This window comes from Pelophylax lessonae (genome assembly GCF_965119305.1).
Source record: "Pelophylax lessonae genome assembly, chromosome: 5".
Lineage (NCBI taxonomy): Eukaryota > Metazoa > Chordata > Amphibia > Anura > Ranidae > Pelophylax > Pelophylax lessonae.
In genome coordinates, this window is record NC_138772.1 from 434,771,294 (window position 1) to 434,793,886 (window position 22,593).

The window sequence follows — 22,593 nt, forward strand, 5'->3', positions numbered from 1 at the left end:
CACGTTGAAGTCACATCACCACTTTTTGAAGTAAAATATTTGCACTTTGATCATTTTGTGTTGCGTTTTTTTTATTGTGGCAGAAGTGAGATGATACTCATTGATTTGTTGTAGTGCACAATAAGTTTGTTTACTTTATATTTTATGTTTTGCAATAGGAATTGGATTGTTTCTTCTATAGCGCAGAGTTTAGTTTGCACAGCTGAATTTTACTGTTTCCAGCAACTCATCCCCCCACAGTCATTAGTCATTACCTTTTGTATCACTTGCCTTCCATTTTAGATTGTTATCTCTCGTGCAGGGCTTTCCTATCTCACTTGCCGTGAATTGTAATGTAAATGTACTATGTCTCTTTATATTGAACAAACTGCTAGCACAATATAAATCATGTATAATAATAGTTAAAAATAATTAGTGTATACTTTCCCAATACCTAGCTCCTTTAGGATCCTATTGCAACCTGCCTGGCAAAATAACCTAAAGCACTGAAATCTTCAAAAACTTGCTTCCCTGCTAAGTTTTCTGCTGCGCTATAATTTGTGGTTTTAGCAAAAAGATGCCTAGATATACCATATTTTTTTTTTTGCAGAAATGCAAAAAATCTTCAACAGTAACAGAATGAGTTGAGTAAGCATGGGGTGTAATGCACACTTGAAACAAACTACCTCCTAAAACTTTTGTTAGGATCACGCTCTAAAGTGACGTAGTATGTTATGTTATAAGGTTATCCCATTTTTTTCTGCATTTGCCTGCAAATATATTAACCATTTTAATAATTTTAAGAATGGCAACATTTTTGGATTTGTTGTTTATCTTTATACACACACAAATATACAATTATAAATATATTTATAATTTTGAGCAATCATACACATTATAATGAATAGTAAGAAAGCCTAATGGTGTAGCTGCCTCCATTATTGCATTATTGGGTTTGGGTTTTGGATATTAGCATGAAGTATCCTCATGGTCCTATTTTTTTATTTTAAATTTGCAGCATCATATTCTATTGTTACATTTTTCTTTGATAAAAATTTCTCAAACTATTTTATTCCGTTTCTAAAAAAGAACACATCCTAATTCAAGTATAATTTATTTTTTCTAGGAACTCCTTTGTGGACATCTTACGTGCCATTCTCCTCTCACTAGAAGTTCTTATTGAAGATCCTGGGCTTCAGATCAATGGATTTATTCTAATCATAGACTGGAGCAATTTTTCCTTCAAGCAAGCCTCTAAGCTTACCCCTTCGATTCTCAGGCTCGCCATCGAAGGCTTGCAGGTATAAAGAGACTGAAATGTTTTTCATTTCATTGTTAATACATTTACAGAGACCAAGTATATAAAGTAAATACTCCTTGATAGTGTTATGTAAGTACAAATGGCAAACCATGCATATCCAAAAGATGCAGGAAGGGAAGGGGAGGCATGGAATAGTAGGGTAATCTAGAGAGCAAACAAGGGAAATAAGAGTAAATATAACAGGATTGAACAGTAAAAGCAGCTTTGTTTTTCCAAAGATCTATGGCCTGTATGTGATTTAAAAAAATGTAATAGTTACATCCCAAAAGCATGAAAGATTGTGGCAATTCTATAAACAATGTGCCAAAGGTGCTGCCACCAGGCTGCATTTCGGACAGTGTTTAGTGTAAGTGTAGGCACGTTGAACTATGTTGGTTTACCAAGTTAGCGGCTAGCCCAGATCAGGGAAATGGTTAATTGTTGTGAGCTCGGGCCCTGGGCTTTTTGGTTCTAGCCATTCCACCTGTGCAATAAAAAGAGGAAGACTGAGATCCAGCCATTTGGTTGGTTCTATTTCTGCTCATGGCTGAAGGTACTGAGACTGCTGCACCTTGCAGTCTGCTGAAGACACCAGAATTTTGGAACACATCCAAGCCATGGAGAATGCCATGATGGAAAGTCAACTAATGGAGGTATACCTGGGCAGCCACACTACAGTAGTTAGTTAAGGGAGTAGGACGTTGTTCATATTGAATTGTTATGCTGCAACTTTTTAAGTAAAGTTACATTAACCATTCTAAGCCTGGTCTGAATGTATTCAAAGGGTTGCATGTTGGTTTTGGTGTACCAGGGTCTGTATAGCACAAAAATGAATGCTCAAGGGTTAATTCGGCAAGACAAAGAAGAGAAGTATAGTTGCTAAGAGCAGCCAAGTTCAAGACACCAAGCAAGCAGTCGTTAAGCATTGTACCTTGTAAGGATGACAGGTCTTCCGGTAGATCAATGTTCTGATTCCCTCTCTAGCGATCAGTGTCTATTAGCAACCAGGTCCAAACTTTCATTACAGAGATCTGTGGCCTGGTCACGAGGTACAGGAAGGAAGGTGTTAGCAAGTGCACGCATTTAGTATGTCATGAAATTTTGTATACTCTCCCTTTAAAACTGTAATATTACTAGGTTTTAGAAAAAAATGTATAGTTAATAGGTAATAAAGCTGTCTCCTATCAATAGGAGATAACTACATAAGGGCTCCATGGCAAATGATGAAAACCAGCAAAGCTAGGGAACCTCCCTGGCGATGCCCCCCTAAAGGTGTATGTGGGGAGACAGATAACTAGGAGTATGCATTCTGGCCTTCAGAGGTTTTTTACATTGTGGATAGGAAGTAGTACACAAAAGCCCAGTCGTTCCAGGATCCTGAAGAGCCAACCATAATATACATTGTCAAAAGGTTATTCTGTGTCTAATGTAAAAACTGCCCTTCAGGGTGCTGGATACGCTCTGTGGTGTTCCAATACTGCCAGAACTTTTCTAATGTACGTTTGCCTTATAGCGGGGGTCTTCAGGATTTCTAAACAAAGGATCGGTTTCCTGTCCTTCAGGGGGGCTGGACTGTGGCCATTGGGAGTAGAGAAGGTCCCAACTTCAGTGGGCTTAAACAATGCCCCATTGTTGGTGTCATTGGGAGGAATTGTGCCCCATCATTGGTGTCATTGGGCCCTATTGTTGGTGTCAACGGGCCCCATTGTTGGTGTCATTGGGCCCCATCGTTGGCATTATTGGGAGGAACATTGCCCCATCTTTGGTGGGATTGGGCCCAATTGTTGATGTCATTGGGCCCCATTGATGGTGTGATATGGAGAACAGTGCCCCATCATTGGTGTAATTGGGAGGAATTGTGCCCCATCATTGGTGTCATTTAGCCCCGTTGTTGGTATCATTGGGCCCCATTGTTGGTGTCATTGGACCCCATTGTTGGTGACATTCGGAGGAGCAGTGCCCCATCTTTAGTGTCATTGTGAGGAATTGTGCCCCATCATTGGTTTCATTGGGAGGACTTCTGCCCCTTCATTGGTGTAAGCGGGGGTAATTATACCCATCGTTGGTATCAGTGGATGAAAATAGTGCCCAAAGGGCCAGATAGGAGCAATAAAAGGGCCGCAGCTGGCCCTCGGGACAACGTTTGGAAATCACTGCCTTATAGGAAGCATTTAGAGCTAGAATCCTTTTTACTAAGGGCAATTTGGAGATTTGCAGCTTTTCTCTCTTGTAATATTTATAGTATTAAAATCATATTACAGCTCTATTGTTACAGCTCCTTGTAGCACAAGCACACTAAGGGTCCTTTCACATGAACGATCCGATCAGATCCGCCTGTCAGTTTTTTAGGCGGATCTGATCGGATCCTCAATGCATCCCTATGGGGCAGCGGATGTCAGCGGAAACATGTCCGCTGACACCCACTGCCATCCGCATCCGATCCTGTCCGTGAAATCTGGACGGATGGAAACCCTATTTTCCATCCGTCCAGGGAATCGGATTGGATGGGATCGGATGAGAGTGAACAGGCGGTCCGTTCTCATCCGATTCCCCATAGAGAGTAGCGGGGCTCTGACACCTCCCTCTCCGCACACAGTGCGGAGAGGGAGCTGTCATCCGCCTGCTCAGTGGGGATTGGCGGATCAATCCCCACTGAGCAGAGAACGGTCCGCAACGGTATGCGGACCAGGTGAAAGGAGCCTAGTGTTCTGCCTGTAGAAGCAGCTCAGTGTTTTTCTATGTGTCCATGCGCATTAGAACGATTACAGGCATATTACAGGCAGCGTTTCTGATTGGAGCTTTCTGGCAAAAAAAAACGCAAAACTCTTCTAAACTCGCCTCAACTGTGTACAAAATTGCCCTATATGAGCGTTTTTTCTGCCAAGGGAATAGGTGTTTTTTTAAGCCCAGTGTATATGGAGCCTACTAAAACAGCTACAATATCTCTGAAATTACAAGGTTTCCCTATGAGCTCCAGTGGTTTTCTTTACATGGGGCAGAGCTGATCCAGCCCTGCCCTGTCTCCCAACAGATCACTATTATAGGATACTATTGATTTCCAATATAAGTGCAAATTAGAATATGTCAATTGATCTGTTGCTGTCAAATGGTGCAGGTGTTGCCTTTTGCCTTGAGGAGGGAGAGTAGTATGGTAAATAAAAAAAAAACCCTTCTTCCTCCACCAGTAAAATTACCAACATTGTCAAAAGTCACCCCATAACACAGTCTTTTTTTCTACTGACCCCTTACTATCACTAAAGGGAATCTTCAAACTTCAAATTTAAATTTGTCAGTTTTATTGGTTGAGGGCAAGCAGTTTTTTGTATTTATCATAGCTGAATTCTATATACAGTGCCTTGCGAAAGTATTCGGCCCCCTTGAACTTTTCAACCTTTTGCCACAGTTTAGGCTTCAAACACAAAGATATAAAACTGTAATTTTTTGTCAAGAATCAACAACAAGTGGGACACAATCATGAAGTGGAACAAAATTTATTGGATATTTCAAACTTTGTTAACAAATAAAAAACGGAAAAATTGGACGTGCAAAATTATTCAGCCCCTTTACTTTCAGTGCAGCAAACTCTCTCCAGAAGTTCAGTGAGGATCTCTGAATGATCCAATGTTGACCTAAATGACTAATGATGATAAATAGAATCCACCTGTGTGTAATCAAGTCTCCGTATAAATGCACCTGCACTGTGATAGTCTCAGAGGTCCGTTTAAAGCGCAGAGAGCATCATGAAAAACAAGGAACACACCAGGCAGGTCCGAGATACTGTTGTGGAGAAGTTTAAAGCCGAATTTGGATACAAAAAGATTTCCCAAGCTTTAAACATCCCAAGGAGCACTGTGCCAGCGATAATATTGAAATGGAAGGAGTATCAGACCACTGCAAATCTACGAAGACCTTTCAGCTCATACAAGGAGAAGACTGATCAGAGATGCAGCCAAGAGGCTCATGATCACTCTGGATGAACTGCAGAGATCTACAGCTGAGGTGGAAGACTCTGTCCATAGGACAACAATCAGTCGTATACTGCACAAATCTGGCCTTTATGGAAGAGTGGCAAGAAGAAAGCCATTTCATAAAGATATCCATAAAAAGTGTTGTTTAAAATTTGCCACCTGGGAGACACACCAAACATGTGGAAGAAGGTGCTCTGGTCAGATGAAACCAAAATCAAACTTTTTGGCAACAATGCAAAACGTTATCTTTAGCGTAAAAGCAACACAGCTCATCACCCTGAACACACCATCCCCACTGTCAAACATGGTGGTGGCAGCATCATGTTTTGGGCCTGCTTTTCTTCAGCAGGGACAGGGAAGATGGTTAAAATTGATGGGAAGATGGATGGAGCCGAATACAGGACCATTCTAGAAGAAAACCTGATGGAGTCTGCAAAAGACCTGAGACTGGGACGGAGATTTGTCTTCCAACAAGACAATGATCCAAAACATAAAGCAAAATCTACAATGGAATGGTTCACAAATAAACATATCCAGGTGTTAGAATGGCCAAGTCAAAGTCCAGACCTGAATCCAATCGAGAATCTGTGGAAAGAACGGAAAACTGCTGTTCACAAACGCTCTCCATCCAACCTCACTGAGCTCGAGCTGTTTTGCAAGGAGGGATGGGCAAAAATTTCAGTCTCTCGATGTGCAAAACTGACAGAGACATACCCCAAGCGACTTACAGCTGTAATCCCAGCAAAAGGTGGCGCTACAAAGTATTAACTTAAGGGGGCTGAATAATTTTGCACGCCCAACTTTTCAGTTTTTTATTTGTTAAAAAAGTTTGAAATATCCAATAAATTTCATTCCACTTCATGATTGTGTCCCACTTGTTGATTCTTCACAAAAAATTACAGTTTTGTATCTTTATGTTTGAAGCCTGAAATGTGGCAAAAGGTCGAAAAGTTCAAGGGGGATGAATACTTTTGCAAGGCACTGTATATATTTTTTAATAAAAACTAGCTAAACCACATGGGACACCTCAAGAACAGATCCTCAATATTACAGGCAACCCTGGTATAATTGCTCTTAGCATTGGGGTTACTTTAACACACACTTTGTACTTGAGACTTTGATAGGCTATGTTAATGAAACAGCATCTGATAAAGGGGGGTGACTGGTAAGCAGTGCAGGTGCCTTTAGTACCAGATACCAGGTCCTCATCCCAACTCTCTAGGGTTCCCAGATGGCAGAGACAGATGTAGTGTATATGCAGTATTTCACCTCGACCAGAACCTCTCCCTAGCAATAAGCACACTGTCGTTAGTCAGCGAGGATTCTGTCCCTACACTATCTACTTCGCAATTGCATGCCAACTGCATTGTGGCAATTCTTTTTATTAGCATTTCCCTCACTAAAGATGGCCGTGGAGATCATTCAGTGCAGCAGCATCCAATCGGACAGCTGCTCCCCTGATGACGCCTTTGGTGGATGCCTTTTGGAAGAACAAAAGCTCCACTAAACCTCTATGCCAGTGATGGCAACCCAGATGTTTTGGAACTACACTTCCCATGATGCTCATGCACTCTGCAGTGTAGTTGAGCATGATGGAAAATGTAGTTCCAAAACATCGGGGGTGTCAATGATCGCCATCACTGTTCTATGCCCTCTGCACAGCGGTTGCCAGGACAGCACTGCCTACAGAGGGGGAGAATAAATAGTAAATGCCTACACGTCGTACAGTATATTTTTCTGCAGTAAGAAAATGGAAACATTTATAATACATATTTGAAATAAAAAAATGCCTGATAATTTCTAGCCTGCAGCATAGAAAGTGGGCTTCCTTTTCTGGGCCTTGTTTCAAGTGAGAGCACAGGGTTTCCTGCATAGAATGTGACTGTTTTCTAGAGGCTATAAAAGCCACATTACACAGTTATAGAATTACATGCTGGTAATCAAATGCCTCATTGCTAGAACAATGCTGACATTTTACAAGCAATGATTTTCTTTACTGCATTCTAGATTCTTTTTATTGCAGTAGTTTCACTCAATTGATCCTCTACTTAGCTGCACACATTGTGATTTGGCACATGCGTTGTAGCACTTTATTACTGTGGTAGGCCATTATACACCACAAACTGCATTGCATTGCAGTGTCCATTTAAAGGCTGATGCAGATCTACAGGATATGTTTTGGGGATTTCCTTACTACTAAATATGCCCAACATTTTGCTTCGGCGCAGACCAAGACATCTGAAGGTACCAGTGAATGTAGTTACAAGAAGAACGGTAATTAGGTCAAGAGCTACATCCTACTTTACAAGGTTACAATTTACTTTTTACTATGGGAAATGTAAGGTTAGTTGTTCTGTCACCTCTGAGTAAGCCTATTTAGCGTAGGATGACCAGACGTCCCTGGTTTCCGGGGACAGTCCCCAGACTGAGGACACTGTCCCCGGACCAAATCTGTCCCCGGTTTTGTCCCCGGATTCAGGGCTCGATTAACGTAGACAGGGCATCCCATGCTGCCTGGTGGCTCAGGTGCCGACTCCCCCTACTGGACTATCTGCCTGCCGCAGTGGAGGAGAGGCAGAGACAAAAATTGACTGTGTGGAGGGCTGAGACTGGGAGGTGAGCAGATGGGGGGGGGTCTGTTTGTACTCAGGTAAGGGCAGTGGGGGAGCAGGGGTCAGAACTGATGCAGCTGCATAGAAAGTTTAGCTGTTGTGGGGGAAGGGCTAAGAGGTGGCTGCAGAGATAATCTGTGAGGGAAGGGTGCAGAGGTGAGTTATGGATGTGGAGGCAGAATTGTCCTCTGTGCATAGCAAACCTCTGAACCCTGCACTCTATACCTAACACCCTCATGTATATTATGTAGTCCTGTGCCCAGCACTCCCTGTATTGTGCAGTCCTGTGTCCAGTGCTCTGTGTATTATGAAGTCCTGTGCAAAGCACTCTGTGTATTTTGTAGTCCTGTGCCCAGAGCTCTGTGTATTGTGTAGTCCTGTGCCCAGTGCTCTGTTTATTACTGTATGTAGTGCTGTGCCCAGCGCTCTGTATATTATGCAGTCTTGTGCCCAGCGCTCTGTATATTAAGCAGTCCTGTGCCCAGCGCTCTGTGTATTGTGTAGTCCTGTGCTCAGTGCTCTATATATTATGCAGTGCTGTGCCCAGCGCTCTGTATAGTATGCAGTCTTGTGCCCAGTGCTCTGTATATTTTACAGTCCTGTGCCCAGAGCTCTGTATATTTTGCAGTCCTGTGCCCAGCGCTCTGTATATTATGTAGTCCTGTGCCCAGTGCTCTGTGTATTATTTAGTCCTGTGCCCATCGTTCTGTATATTATGCAGCCCTGTGCCGAGTGCTCTGTGTATTATGCAGTCCTTTACCCAGCGCTCTGTATATTATGTACAGTAGTCCTGTGCACAGCACTCTGTGCATTATGCAGTCCTGTACCCAGCGCTCTGTGTATTATGTAGTCCTGTGCCAAGCGCTCTGTGTATTATGTAGTCCTGTGCCCAGCGCTCTGTGTATTATGCAGTCCTGTGACATTTGCCGATAGAAAAAAATATATGTCCACGGATTTCATTTTAAAAATCTGGTCACCTAATTTAGCATCTTATGGACAATGGTACAATGAACATTGTGTATGGCGCTGCCAAAAACTGCTGATGTTTCTATATGTCCAAAATTTAGGCGTTATAGATACATACAAAATAAATCACCACTATGAATAAAGTGTCCAGTGCATCCTATGTGTCTTCCTATTGAATGTGCAATACTAAAAGATAATACAAATAAATAATAAATATTTGTGCTGAAAAGTGGATATAGAATAAGTGAAAATTGGTATGATGAGAAAATTAGATGAAATGTATGAATTAAAAAATAGATAAAGGGGTGGATTTGTACAGAATAAAAATAAATATATAAAAAATATAAAAATGGATCCACTTAAAATATGACTTAAATAAGGTGCACAATAGGTAGATAAATATTATAGCAGCAATGATACAAAAATAAATAAGTCCGTTACACCTAAGAAAGAACAAATGGTCCCACAATGCAAGAAAAATCCCTAAAAAACTTGGCAAAAAAAGGTGACTTGAGTGCAGGTGTTCTGATGAAATATTAAAGGTGCTCAGGTATATGGTGACCGTTCAGTGCTCCCCGCACCCCTTGGACCGCACTCACCAGAACTATGTACCCCTGCAGGGGTATCAGGCCTTGTCTATAATCCTGGATCTTCTCCACTGACCATCAAAGTGGTTGGGTGGTCCGATTATCTACCCGAATCTTGTGAACCAGGTTCCTTGATAGGTCTTCTCTCCTGTGTTAATTTTCTATTAATTATTGAGGTTTGCTGAAATATTTTTTATGGGTCATAACATTGCCTTATCATGGGTCACCGTCTACGGAAGATATTTTAGCTGTATACAGCAGGTTTCTGTGTCTGGAATGTCACTCTTCCTCCAGGCTGAATTTCTAAGTTCTCTGACTTCCTGTTTCTTTCCTTTACCAGTCCCAATGTTATGACCCATAAAAAATATTTCAGCAAACCTCAATAATTAATAGAAAATTAACACAGGAGAGAAGACCTATCAAGGAACCTGGTTCACAAGATTCGGGTAGATAATCGGACCACCCAACCACTTTGATGGTCAGTGGAGAAGATCCAGGATTATAGACAAGGCCTGATACCCCTGCAGGGGTACATAGTTCTGGTGAGTGCGGTCCAAGGGGTGCGGGGAGCACTGAACGGTCACCATATACCTGAGCACCTTTAATATTTCATCAGAACACCTGCACTCAAGTCACCTTTTTTTGCCAAGTTTTTTAGGGATTTTTCTTGCATTGTGGGACCATTTGTTCTTTCTTAGGTGTAACGGACTTATTTATTTTTGTATCATTGCTGCTATAATATTTATCTACCTATTGTGCACCTTATTTAAGTCATATTTTAAGTGGATCCATTTTTATATTTTTTATATATTTATTTTTATTCTGTACAAATCCACCCCTTTATCTATTTTTTAATTCATACATTTCATCTAATTTTCTCATCATACCAATTTTCACTTATTCTATATCCACTTTTCAGCACAAATATTTATTATTTATTTGTATTATCTTTTAGTATTGCACATTCAATAGGAAGACACATAGGATGCACTGGACACTTTATTCATAGTGGTGATTTATTTTGTATGTATCTATAACGCCTAAATTTTGGACATATAGAAACATCAGCAGTTTTTGGCAGCGCCATACACCTTCCCCCTCCTTTCTCTTCATTCTCACTATATTCTTAGTAATATAGTATAAAGGTGGGCTGCAGCCAATACTAAATACCAGGAATCTAGAATTATCCTAAGCGCGGATTTGTTTACATTTCACAATGAACATTGTGATGGCACACAAAGGGTGCATAATGTGGAAAATGAAAGATGTAAAATTCCATGGAGATCTACAGACAGCTCTTCTTTCCGGCATTTGATAAATTAGCTTCTCTATGTCCTATTGTTGTAAGCTTTTCCTGTTGCTTTCTGTAGGAGCATACTTTTACAAGGTTACATTACATTGTTGTTAGAACGGTTTATTTGTGTATTTGGAGACAAAATGTTTTTCTGTTTCCAATTGCCCGCCAATCAAGATCTGAGTTTCAGAGAGACACCTGACTCGGCTCCTTATCCCCTCCCTTAAGAAAACCTGAATTATGGAAGCTGTGCCCAAAAAAAAAGGCAAAGGAGTAGTCCCCAGTATTAGCAGTGGTGGCCATTCGCTGATTTTTTACCTAATATTTACTTACCAAATTTTTTTTACCAAATTTTTTGCCCAATACTTTTTCTCCATGGTGTCATTTTATGGAGGTGGCCATCTTGGTAGAGAGACAGAGCTTTACTTCCTCATGTTAGAGTTGCTTTCAGATGATGGGTGATATGATGCGAACAGCACAGTGGTGACATCTATATATAATTAAGTTGCGCTAGTTATTGATATAAACCAAATTAAAGTCCAATGTAAATATAAATCGATATGTAGAACCAGTGATATTCAATCCAGACTCCCAATGGTAATGTGCTTACCAAAAACTCAATAAAATGAAGCGAGATATCCAAAATCAAGACCTTGACAACTTGATTGTAGAAAATCCTTGTTGGACTCGCAATAATTGTGTGTTGTTGGATCATGAAATTAATCAAAAAAGAAAAAATGCCATAGCGTAAAACCCAACAATAATATATTAAGTAATTGGTGCACTCAAAAGTAATAAATAATAAATACACCAGTGTGAACCAATATCCAGTGAAAAAAATTTTAGTGAAGGAAAAAAAAAAAAAAATTCCAAAAAAAGGATAATTGAAATTAAAGTGAAGGAGTGAATAAGTGAAATCCTCCACCAATATTTGCGCTGCTTACCAGAACACAAATTAAGTAAACACAGAGGTACATCAAAAAGAAGTAGAGCCCGGTGAGGGAAAAACACCTATAGGTACTCCTTACCAGAGAACAGACAGGCAATCACACAAATCAATTGACAGACTGGTGCTCTGTCCTCCACCGTATATAACGCCTCTTACTAGACTTAGATTGTATAAGCACTTGTAGAAATCCAATTATTGTGAAAATATCGCAGGCTCCACACGGAATTGCTCCAGAAAGATCCCCAATAGATGTCACCACTGTCTTGCAGAGAAGCCATCACCAAATCTCATTCCAAATCATTTGAGATTAGCAGTCAGGGGTAAAGTGTCTTAGATGTTCTGAGCCCTGCAGATATACATTTATGAGGCCCAAGGCACAGGGAGTATGCTAACATTTTTGGAAGAAATTTCAGGCAAAGGTTAGTTTTTTTAGGTTACTAGTTACGCTCAGTTAACATTTCTGGATGTTCTCTATAAAATCGAAAATCTTCACTTTTTGAGGTCAGTTCCAATTTTATCCATAGCAGTTTGATATCAATTAATATTTTTTAACAAAAGAACATATATTCAGTATAGTTAAAATGATTGTAAAGTCTCATTTTTTTTCCTATAAAAAACAAACATGTTATACATACCTGCTCTGTTGCAGTGGTTTTGCACAGAGCTGCCCGGATTCTCCTCTTCTGTGATCCTGGCCCCTCCCCCCTATTTAGTGCCCCCACAGCATGCAGCTTGTTATGGGGGCACCCGAGCCATCTCACAGCTTCCTGTGTCCATTCAGACACGGAGCCTCGACTCGGCGCTGCCCCCTCCACTGATTGCCTTGCTGACTTTGATTGACAGCACCAGCAACTAATGGTGCCACTGCTTTGTCTCAGCCAATCAGGAGGGAGAATCTCGTAAGGCTGAGACACTCGTTGACATCACTGGACAGAGAGGGACCTCAGGTAAGTATTAGGGGGGCTGCTGCACACAGAAGGCTTTTTATCTTAATGCATAAAATGCATTAAGATAAAAAAAAAAACCTTATGCCTTTACAATTCCTTTAAATCTATTTTTTTCGAGCTGGGTGGTGCTTTTAGGGCCACCTATGACTTAAAATGTGGGCCAATTTAGTAGTAATTGGATGAAATTTGAGCCGTCTATGGCTCGCCATACTTGTAGCCTAGAAATTTGTGTGTTTATAATGAAACATGGCTCCCATAAAATATAAATGAGCGTGCTATAGTATTTATTTCTCGTGTTAAAAAGGATAATTGATTCAAGCAAAGAAATCAATAGAAGCAATTAATACATTCTTTGCTGAGTAACCAAACCTGTTCTTGCATCCAAGTTGCTACAGATGCATTTGGACAGCAGACACCTTCACTGTCTTCATGTACAGAATACCTAAACTTTCTTAGATGGAAAAGAGGGACACCTATTAGCAAAAGTATGTATTCATAGGACACACCCCCTGTCACACCCCCTTATAAGGGAAAATAATGCACAAAAAAATGATTAGTTTAACCTACAAGTTTTTTTTTCCACTGCTATTTATATTGTCATTTGAAATGTACAAATGCAACGATGAAAGGTTTAGCACTGTACTGTTAACAAGTACATACATCAGACCAAAATGAGGGATGGATGAATGGGCCAGAGGGACTTTGTTTAACCACTTCAGCTCCGGAAGGTTGTACCTCCTTAATGACCTGGCCATTTTTTGCAAAACGGAACTGCAATGCTTTAACTGACAATTGCACAGTCGTGGGACGCTGTACCCAAATTAAATGTATGTCTTTTTTTCCCACAAATAGAGCTTTCTTTTAGTGGTATTTGATCACCTCTGCAGTTTTTATTTTTTGCGTTATAAAACAAAAAAGAACCATAATTTTGAAAAAAAAAAATATATATATATATTTTTCACTTTCTGCTATAAAAATTAAAAAAAAAATTTTTCATCAGTTTAGGCCAATATGTATTCTGCTACATATTTTTGGTAAAACAAATCCTAATAAGTGTATGTTGTATATTGGTTGGTTAGCGCAAAAGTTATAGCATCTACAAACTATGGGATACATTTATGGACTTTTTATTTATTTTATTGTTTTTACTAGTAATGGCGGCGATCAGCAATTTTTAGCGGGACTGCTACATTGCGGCGGACAAATCTGACACTAAATGACACTTTTTGGGGACCAGTGACACCAATACAGTGATCAGTGCTCTTAAGTGTTAATTGTGCTCTTAGGTAGTGCTTTCTAACTGTGGGGGAGTCAGTGGCGTAGCATGGGTTGTCAGCACCTGGGGCAAGGCAAGTAATTTGCGCCCCTTAACCCGCGGGATTTTAGCACTCGAGTCTCTTCCACTAGATTAGTTAAAGAAACACTTACCCCCTAAGCACATGTATTGTTTGTTATGAAAATACTGATGTAATTAAAGTAAAATGCATCTAAATACAAGTTTGAATGACCAGCGTGCCCCCTTTCAATGCAGAGAGACCAGCATGCCCCCTTTCAATGCAGAATGACCAGCGTGCCCCCTTTCAATGCGGAGAGACCAGAGTGCCCCCTTTCAGTGCAGAATGACCAGCGTGCCCCCTTCAATGCAGAATGACCAGCGTGCCCCCTTTCAATGCAGAATGACCAGCGTGCCCCCTTTCAATGCAGAGAGACCAGCGTGCCCCCTTTCAATGCAGAATGAACAGCGCGCCCCCTTTCAATGCCGAGAGACCAGCGTGCCCCCTTTCAATGCAGAATGACCAGCGTGCCCCCAATTAATGCAGAGAGACCAGCGTGCCCCCTTTTAATGTAGAATGACCAGCATGTCCCCTTTTAATGCAGAGAGACCAGCGTGCCCCCTTTCAATGCAGAATGACCAGCGTGCCCTCATTCAATGCAGAGAGACCAGCGTGCCCCCATTCAATGCAGAGAGACCAGCGTGCCCCCTTTCAATGCAGAGAGACCAGCGTGCCCCCTTTCAATGCAGAATGACCAGCGTGCCTCCTTTCAATGCAGAATGACCAGCGTGGCCCCCTTTCAATGCAGAGAGATCATCGTGCCCCCTTTTAATGCAGAATGACCAGAGTGCCCCCTTTCAATGCAGAATGACCAGCGTGCCACCTTTCAATGCAGTGAGACCAGCGTGCCCCCTTTCAATGCAGAATGACCAGCGTGCCCCATTCAATGCAGAATGACCAGGGTGCCCCCTTTCAATGCAGAATGACCAGCATGCCCCCTTTCAATGCAGAGAGACCAGCGTGCCCCCTTTCAATGCAGAATGACCAGCGTGCCCCCTTTCAATGCAGAGAGACCAGTGTGCCCCCATTCAATGCAGAATGACCAACTTGCCCCCTTTCAATGCAGAGAGACCAGCGTGCCCCCTTTCAATGGAGAATGACCAGCGTGCCCCCATTCAATGCAGAATGACCAGCGTTCCCCCTTTCAATGCAGAGAGACCAGCGTGCCCCCTTTCAATACAGAATGACCAGCATGCCCCCTTTCAATGCAGAATGACCAGCGTGCCCCCATTCAATGCAGAATGACCAGCGTGCCCCCTTTCAATGCAGAATGACCAGCGTGCCCCCTTTGAATGCAGAATGACCAGCGTGCCCCCTTTCAATGCAGAATGACCAGTGTGCCCCCTTTCAATGCAGAGAGATCATCGTGCCCCTTTCAATGCAGACAGACCAGCGTGCCCCCTTCAATGCAGAATGACTTACCTGCAGCGGCGGTCTCTCCTCAGTTTTCCGCGTCTCCTCGTGTCCTCCCACCTCTTCCTCAGCCAATGACATGAGTTTGCCTTTCGGCCAATCAGGAAGCGGGTCTCGGACCCGCTTCCTGATTGGCCAGGAGGAGGATCCGTGTGACAATAGCGAATTTTCATTCGCTATTGTCACACAATGGGTGGGCTCGGGGGGCAGGGTCCACCCTTTTTTGAAGCCTATTAGAGCCTCTGGCTCTAATCAGGTGATTTAAAAAAAAAAACACTCTGTGACAGCGCCAGGCTGCTGACTCACTCGCTGCTAAACTGACTGAGCAGTGAGGAGAGGCGGAATAGGCGGGGCTTGGCTTGCAATGCCACCCCACCCCACCCTACACCAATGGACAGGTGAGGCACAATCCAGACCCGCCCTGACCACCATTTTCAGCCATAGGGCGGCCGAGCTGGACATCTCCAAGCCTAAAGATAGAGGCAGCCGCAGACAGTGTGTGAACTGTGTATGTCAGAGTCAGACAGACAGAGTGACACTGCGGATACGCCCCCCCCCCAGATGTTGCGCCCGGTGCGGCCGGCCCCCCCTGCACTGCCCACGCTACGCCACTGGGGGGAGTTGCTGCACTAGAGGAAAAGAGAGATCTGTGTTTCAGCTTAGCTGAAACACTCCCTTCCTGTCTGACAGAACGGCGGTCTGCCTTGTTTACATAGGCAGACCACCATTCTCTCATTCCACCAAACCATCGGTGAGTCCTGGCAGCCATTACGGTCGCCGGACCTGCTGATTGGCTCACAGCAGAAGTGGCGCTGCCATGGCACGCACACGCCCCTGACATCTCGTGCACAAAATCACGTACATGTACATGATTTTGCGCAGTCGGGCCGCCCTGCCGCAGTAGATATGTAGCAGGCGATCTCTAAATGGTTGAGGAGCAGGGCATTCTCTCTCTTTCTCTCTCTCTTTTGTGAAACTTAAGCCTAGTACACACGGGCCAAAGGTTGGGCGACAATGCCTGATTCAATAGAAAATGGCCGCCATTCGACCCATGTGTATGGCAGGCGGTCTGACAGAAGCTTCTGTCGGACGAGCATGCTGGAAAACCAGCAGGCAATCAGCGCTCTCAGCGATGACCGGAGTGTTCTGGTGGGGGGGCGTCAGATCACACTAGAACAGCAGGGGAAATGGCTGTTCTAACATTGGATTGTTAGTTCAGCGGCTTCGATTGGAGCTGCCAAGTTTTTTTTCGTTCAACCGAAAAAAAAAACTAGTAGTGTATACCAGGCTTTACAATAAAAACAGGGCTTATCATTGTTTATGAATAGCATAATTACTTTGAAAAATCTTGTAAAAGCAGCTAAACTCTGGAATTTAGATGTCCACGTGAATTTATCCTAAAGCCCCGTACACACGTACCGATTGTCGGCCGTAAATATTCGGCCGACGACCGATCGGTCGATTGCAGGCTTGTTAGTATGATGCTTCCGACAGCCGACAGCGCATTTTCGGCCGAACAGAATCTGTCGTGCAGGCATTAAAATTTTTGTTGCCCGTCACCAGAACGGCGGATTGTTCGCCAGTCAGTACAGATTTCGGCCGACAGACAGCAGATTAGCAAGACTGGGCATTCTCATAAAAGAAAAAACACAAGAAAAGTTAACCATCACATGACATCACTTCTGAAGTCGGCTGTTGTTGGCCGACAAAATTCGTGTGCAGTCTTTTGCAGTTTTCAACAGACACGACAGCCCTGGACAAAAGACGGCCGACCGTTCGGCCGACGATCAGTACGTGTGTACGGGGCTTAAGTCTCCTTTCACACGAACGACTAGCACCAGTGCAAATAACAGCGGCACGACTCTGCTGATTCCTGCAGCTATTACGGCCACCTAAAATAATTATTATACACGTCACCATTTTTCTAGGTAAATATACAAACCCGATTCCACAAAAGTTGGGACACTGTACAAATTGTGAATAAAAACAGAATGGTGATATGTTCAATACTTATTTTACCTGCTGTATTTAAGCAGTATAAAAAATATGTAAACATTAACAATACTCAGAATAAGTACGTGACAAAATGTGAGCATGACTAGGATAATGAAAGGCCTGAAGCTCCCTGAGATGAACAGGAAAATAAGTCCTGCGGCGTGCGTAGCACACAATGGCATTCAGTACACATGGCCAGCATTTGGCTAACAGTGGGAGGGGCTTGTAGGGGGATGATTACACAGAATCTGTCCCTGGACGCTATATACATGGCACACATATACCAGTCCTTGTACCTACAACATATTCCTAATCACTGTACCACAAATGACAGAGACACAGGATCATTTTTAAAAAAATAAACATTTTCATTACATATGCTTTCATGCACACAAAAAGGAAATCATTTTGTCTGACTGAGCCTACCTTAAAAATAAAACTTTATTAAAACCAGCAACTGTTGGGACAATTAACACCTTGGTCAGGACTATGTAATGTATAACATAATGTGTAGAGTGTAGGTGTCAGGAGGAGAATGTAACATACAAAACAACATTTACAGTGCAGCAGTCAGGATGAACTCTCTGTTCAAATCAGAGTCCTGCCATATATCATTCCCCTTTGTGTAAAAGTTCCAAGAGTCCCTCCCTTACATCAGAGTTCCCAGTGTCACCCCCTAACACCAGAGTGCCCCCCCCCCTTACATCACAGTTCCCATTTACATCAGAGTCCCCACTTACATTAGAGTCCCTCTTACACCAGAGTTCTTCTTTACATCAGTGTCCATAGACGTCTTCCTTACACAAGAGTCTCCAGAGTTCCCCCTTACATTAAAGCCTACAGGGTTCCTCCTTATGTCAGAGTTTCCTGGGTCCCCCCTTACAACAGAGTCTGCAGGGTTCCCCTTTACAGTGCAAGGGGGAATTCTGCGGATCCTGATGTTGAGGGGAACACAACAGACTCTGGTGTAAGGGGAACTCTATGGACTGTGATGTAAGGGGGAACTCTTTGGACTATTGTTTAAAGGGGAACTCTGCTATAAGGGGGTATCTTGCTACCAGACCCCCATCCCCCCTACACAAGAGTCCCCAGAGTTTAACCTTACATCAATGTCTACAGAGTTCCCCCTTACACCAGAGTCCTCAGAGTTCTCCTTTACATCAGAATATGCAGGGTTCCTCCTTACAGTGCAGGGGGGAAGTCTGCAGATCCTGATGTAAAGATGAACTCTGATGGAAGGGGAATGCTGCAGACTTTAGGTGTAAAAGGTAGCTGATGTAATGTGGTTTCTGGTCACCCAGACTCTTATTAGTACTGAATGCTTCTGTAGATAGCCTGGATATGATTGATCAAATTATGCTGACCCTGACAGCCAGGAAAGATCAATGCAAAGATTAAAATAAACACTCATTGCTCTTCATATCTGGCACAATATTCTGGTAGGTAAGCACACACACACACACACATATATATATATATATATATATATATATATATATATATATATATATATATATCAGAGGTGGGGGACTTGAGTCACATGACTTGACTTTGACTTGCTATTCATGACTTTAGACTTGACTTTGACTTGAGACATATGACTCGAAATGACTTTACTTTTTTAAGTTATTAAATATTTGCATTTTCTCAAGATGAGCAAAATTAATGTGCCTGTTATGTTTCTGACACCAAAGTCACTTAAAACACCTCAGTGTGTTCTGATTTTTAGGACACTGGCTGTTTAACAATGGAAATACTTAACATGTTTTTAGTGACTGTGGTGTTGAAACATGAACGGATGAAGGATTTTGAGCTGTTTGGGCATTTAAAGTGTTTCTTTAATATGCCAAGAAAAAAGCACTAAGCAGTTTTGTTAAAGAGGAAGTAAACCCGCTGAAAAAAAATGTGAAAAAAAAAACCTGTAAAGACAAAGGCATAATGAGCTAGTATGCATCGCATAGTAGCTCATTATGAAGTACTTACCTAAAAACTAAGCCCCCGCAGTGCCGACAGGACGGCCAACATGTTCGGCTGTTCTGCTTCTTGGATCGCGTCCTCCGGCCATCTGATTGGCCGGAGGCGCGATTACATCACTTCTGCGAATGCGCGCGGGAGCCGCCGTTCACGGCACTGGGCTCTGAAGGAACAGCGCGAGTGGCCGTTCCTTCAGAGCGCATGCACCAATGACGTCATAGGCTGCATGCACTGTAAATATCTCCTAAACGGTGCAAGTTTAGGAGATATTTATAGCACCTATAGGTAAGCCTTAATATAGGCTTACCTAAAGGTAAAAGTCTTTAAAGTGGGTTTACAACCACTTTAATGTTTAAAATAAAACAAAACCTTTCCTGACCACTGACTTTTAACTGATTTAAAGATGAAAATTGGGGTAGATCAGTATTTTGACTTGATTTGTGACTTGACCAAAATAAATGACTTGACTTGACTTGCTTGACTTCTAGCAGGGACTCAACTTGACTTGCTTGCATTTCACAGTAACTTGGGACTTGCTTGAGACTTGAAGGTTAAGACTTGAGACTTGCTTGTGACTTGCACATATGTGACTTACTCCCATGTCTGATATATATATATATATATATATATATATATATATATATATATATATATATATATACACACATATTGTCATCATGCCAGTATCTCTAAAGATGTAAACATTTTTTTGTTAGTGACTTAGCACTAACATACCTCCTCCCAGGTTGGGTCCACCCTTGCTGCAGCCTCCTACTACCTTTACACACCTGCAGGCTGGCGGGATCACTCCTCTGAGGCTGGCCACGTCCCCTCATGAGCCCTAACCAATCACACAAAGAGGCAGGCACTACCTGACTTCCTGGCATCAATCAGATGTTTGTTCCCTGCCACACCCAGCAGCATGTGTGTTTGCCAACTGAACTACAGTTGAACAGCAAGCTGTAGTTCAGATGGCAGGACTGATTTCCAGGACTCAGCCAGGGACAAGGTCTGATACAACTGTCAAAACATTGTGAATGTCCTGGGAATTTCGGGACCGTTGGCAACTATGCCTTTGTATTTCTTTCACAGCAGTGTTACTTTAAAGATAAATTCCTGGTATAAGTATTTTTACACACAGTAGATACGTTGGTTCAGCTTGGACCAATGTAACTTTGCCAATGTTTTTCAACCTTTTTTCAGTCAAGGCATCCTTTAAAATTATAGACAATCTCATGGCACTCTTTAGAATTGTGGGCAGTCACAAGGCACCCAATTCTAAAATGTAAAAAACTATTCTAATAGTTTTACATACTGCAGCATCATTCACATATAGGACACCCAACTTTAGAGGTGATTTATTCTTCCAAAGCAAATGCACTTTTGCCCACTGGTACTGACTAGTACTCCAGTGTTTCTTTTCTCCCTCAATTTCTCTTCATCAGTCAGCTTTTGTGATCCCAGTGCTGAAGGAGAGGAGCAGAGGAGGGTCAAACAAGGATGCTGTGGAGGCAATAGACATCTTCCTTATCAACTGATGACCTCAGTGGTTGTTATGATGCCAGTGTCTAGTCGTAATGGTGCATAATGAACACCTGTGGCTTTGTGTAACTAAAGGGCAGACTTGAGCCACCCATTAGCTTGTATACAATTTTTATTAATTTTTAGGCATTTTGCCAAGGCACCCCTGAAGGCGCCTCAAGGTGGGATCCTGGTTGAAAAAGGCTGAACTATGCTTATACCATGCCTGTGGTATCTCCCTAGAAGCTGGAAACTATTTTAGCAGGCACTGTTACTACAGTGATAACTGCTAGCTTTTGTAATCCATGCCAAGCACCCTCCTGCCTAACGAACATAGAATATCGCTCACTGTGCATGGGCACCATTCAGAGAATGTTTTGTATTTTCCCAATGCATGCAAAGCATTCTCTGACTGGATAAGGTGGAAAGGTGGGGCGGTGATGTCACAATCTCCAATCAGGGAATTCTTTGCTTTTAATGAGAAAATGCGAAGCATTCTCTGAATGGTGCCGTGCCGAGTGAGCAACCTTCTGTGTTTACTATGCAGGAGGAAAATGCATGCCACAGGTTTCAGAAACTAGTGGAGATTGCTAGTAAGTATTGCTTACTACAGCGATTTCCAGCTACCGGGGAGATCAGTCAAGTGGGATATATACATAGTTACATTGGTCCAAGCTGGTCCAACGTAACTAAAAATATTGATACCTGGAGTTCATCTTTAGGCTAGGTTTACACTATTGCGATGCAGGAACCAGCGTGATTCCAGTGCGGGTTCCTGAATCGCATGTCTCTTGCAGGCAGCTCACACTGCTCTCTGCAAACCCCTGCGGGTGTCAATACAAAGGTAATGACCCCCCCAGATTAGTTTGCAGTGCGAACTGTCAAATGGTGCAGGAATCGGATCGCACCCAAGTGATCTGTTTCCAGTGCGGACCAAAAAAAGGATCCTGCACCATTTTTGTCCGAATGCGATGCAAATTCAGCCATGCAATCTGTATGGCTGAATTTGCATCGCACAGACATCGCATGTGATCTACACAGCAATGCGGTGCGAATCACATACGATGTCTGACATCGCAAAAGTGTGAACCCAACCTTAAGGTTAGACCCAGTATATATTCGGTCACGTGGCTCGATTCACTTTTCCAAGTTGGATGTTGGGAAGTGTTCAGCAGATGTCAGGAACCCGCCTGAGATATTCTTCTGATACCTGTGTTCATTTTACAATGAATGTAACCTTTTAGCAAGATAAGAGACTGGCTACATGCATAGCTCCCAACTGCCCCTGATTTTAAGGGACTCTCCCTGATTTTGAGGGACTGCCCCGGATTTGAAATAAAAGTCCCTCTTTCCTCCTCATTCGTCCCTCATTTTGGTCTATTCTTTATAGTTGTATACAAAATACACTTTTTATCTTTCAAAAAGTGTTTCCCAGTGCTAAACCTTTCATCCAAATTCTTTTTCACTGCATTTGTAAAGTTCAAAAGCCAGAATAAAGGAATAAAAAGTGGGTTTAACTAATTATTTTTTTTTTGTAAGGGGTGTGGCAGTGGGTGTGTCCTATGCCTACATACTTTTGCTAATAGTTGTCCCTCATTCCAATCTCAAAAAGTTGGAAGGTATGCTAGATGCACCTATATTTTTATATTTTTCTATGAAGTTGTCAATGCTTCTAATCCTTTCTTCTGCTATGGAGCAAAGCATAGTGTAAGCATTGCTGTCACCACTGGAAAAGATCACAGCAGGTCCCAGTG

General features: G+C 42.4%; 1 protein-coding gene across 1 annotated transcript in view; it reads left to right on the plus strand.

Moving 5' to 3' along the window:
* CLVS1 (clavesin 1) overlaps positions 1-22,593 on the plus strand; it is a 133,439-nt gene that overhangs the window by 55,426 nt on the left and 55,420 nt on the right. The window contains exon 2 of the mRNA XM_082258785.1: positions 1,106-1,280. Within this exon, the coding sequence (XP_082114911.1) occupies positions 1,106-1,280 (175 nt within the window). The remainder of the gene's footprint in view (positions 1-1,105; positions 1,281-22,593) is intronic.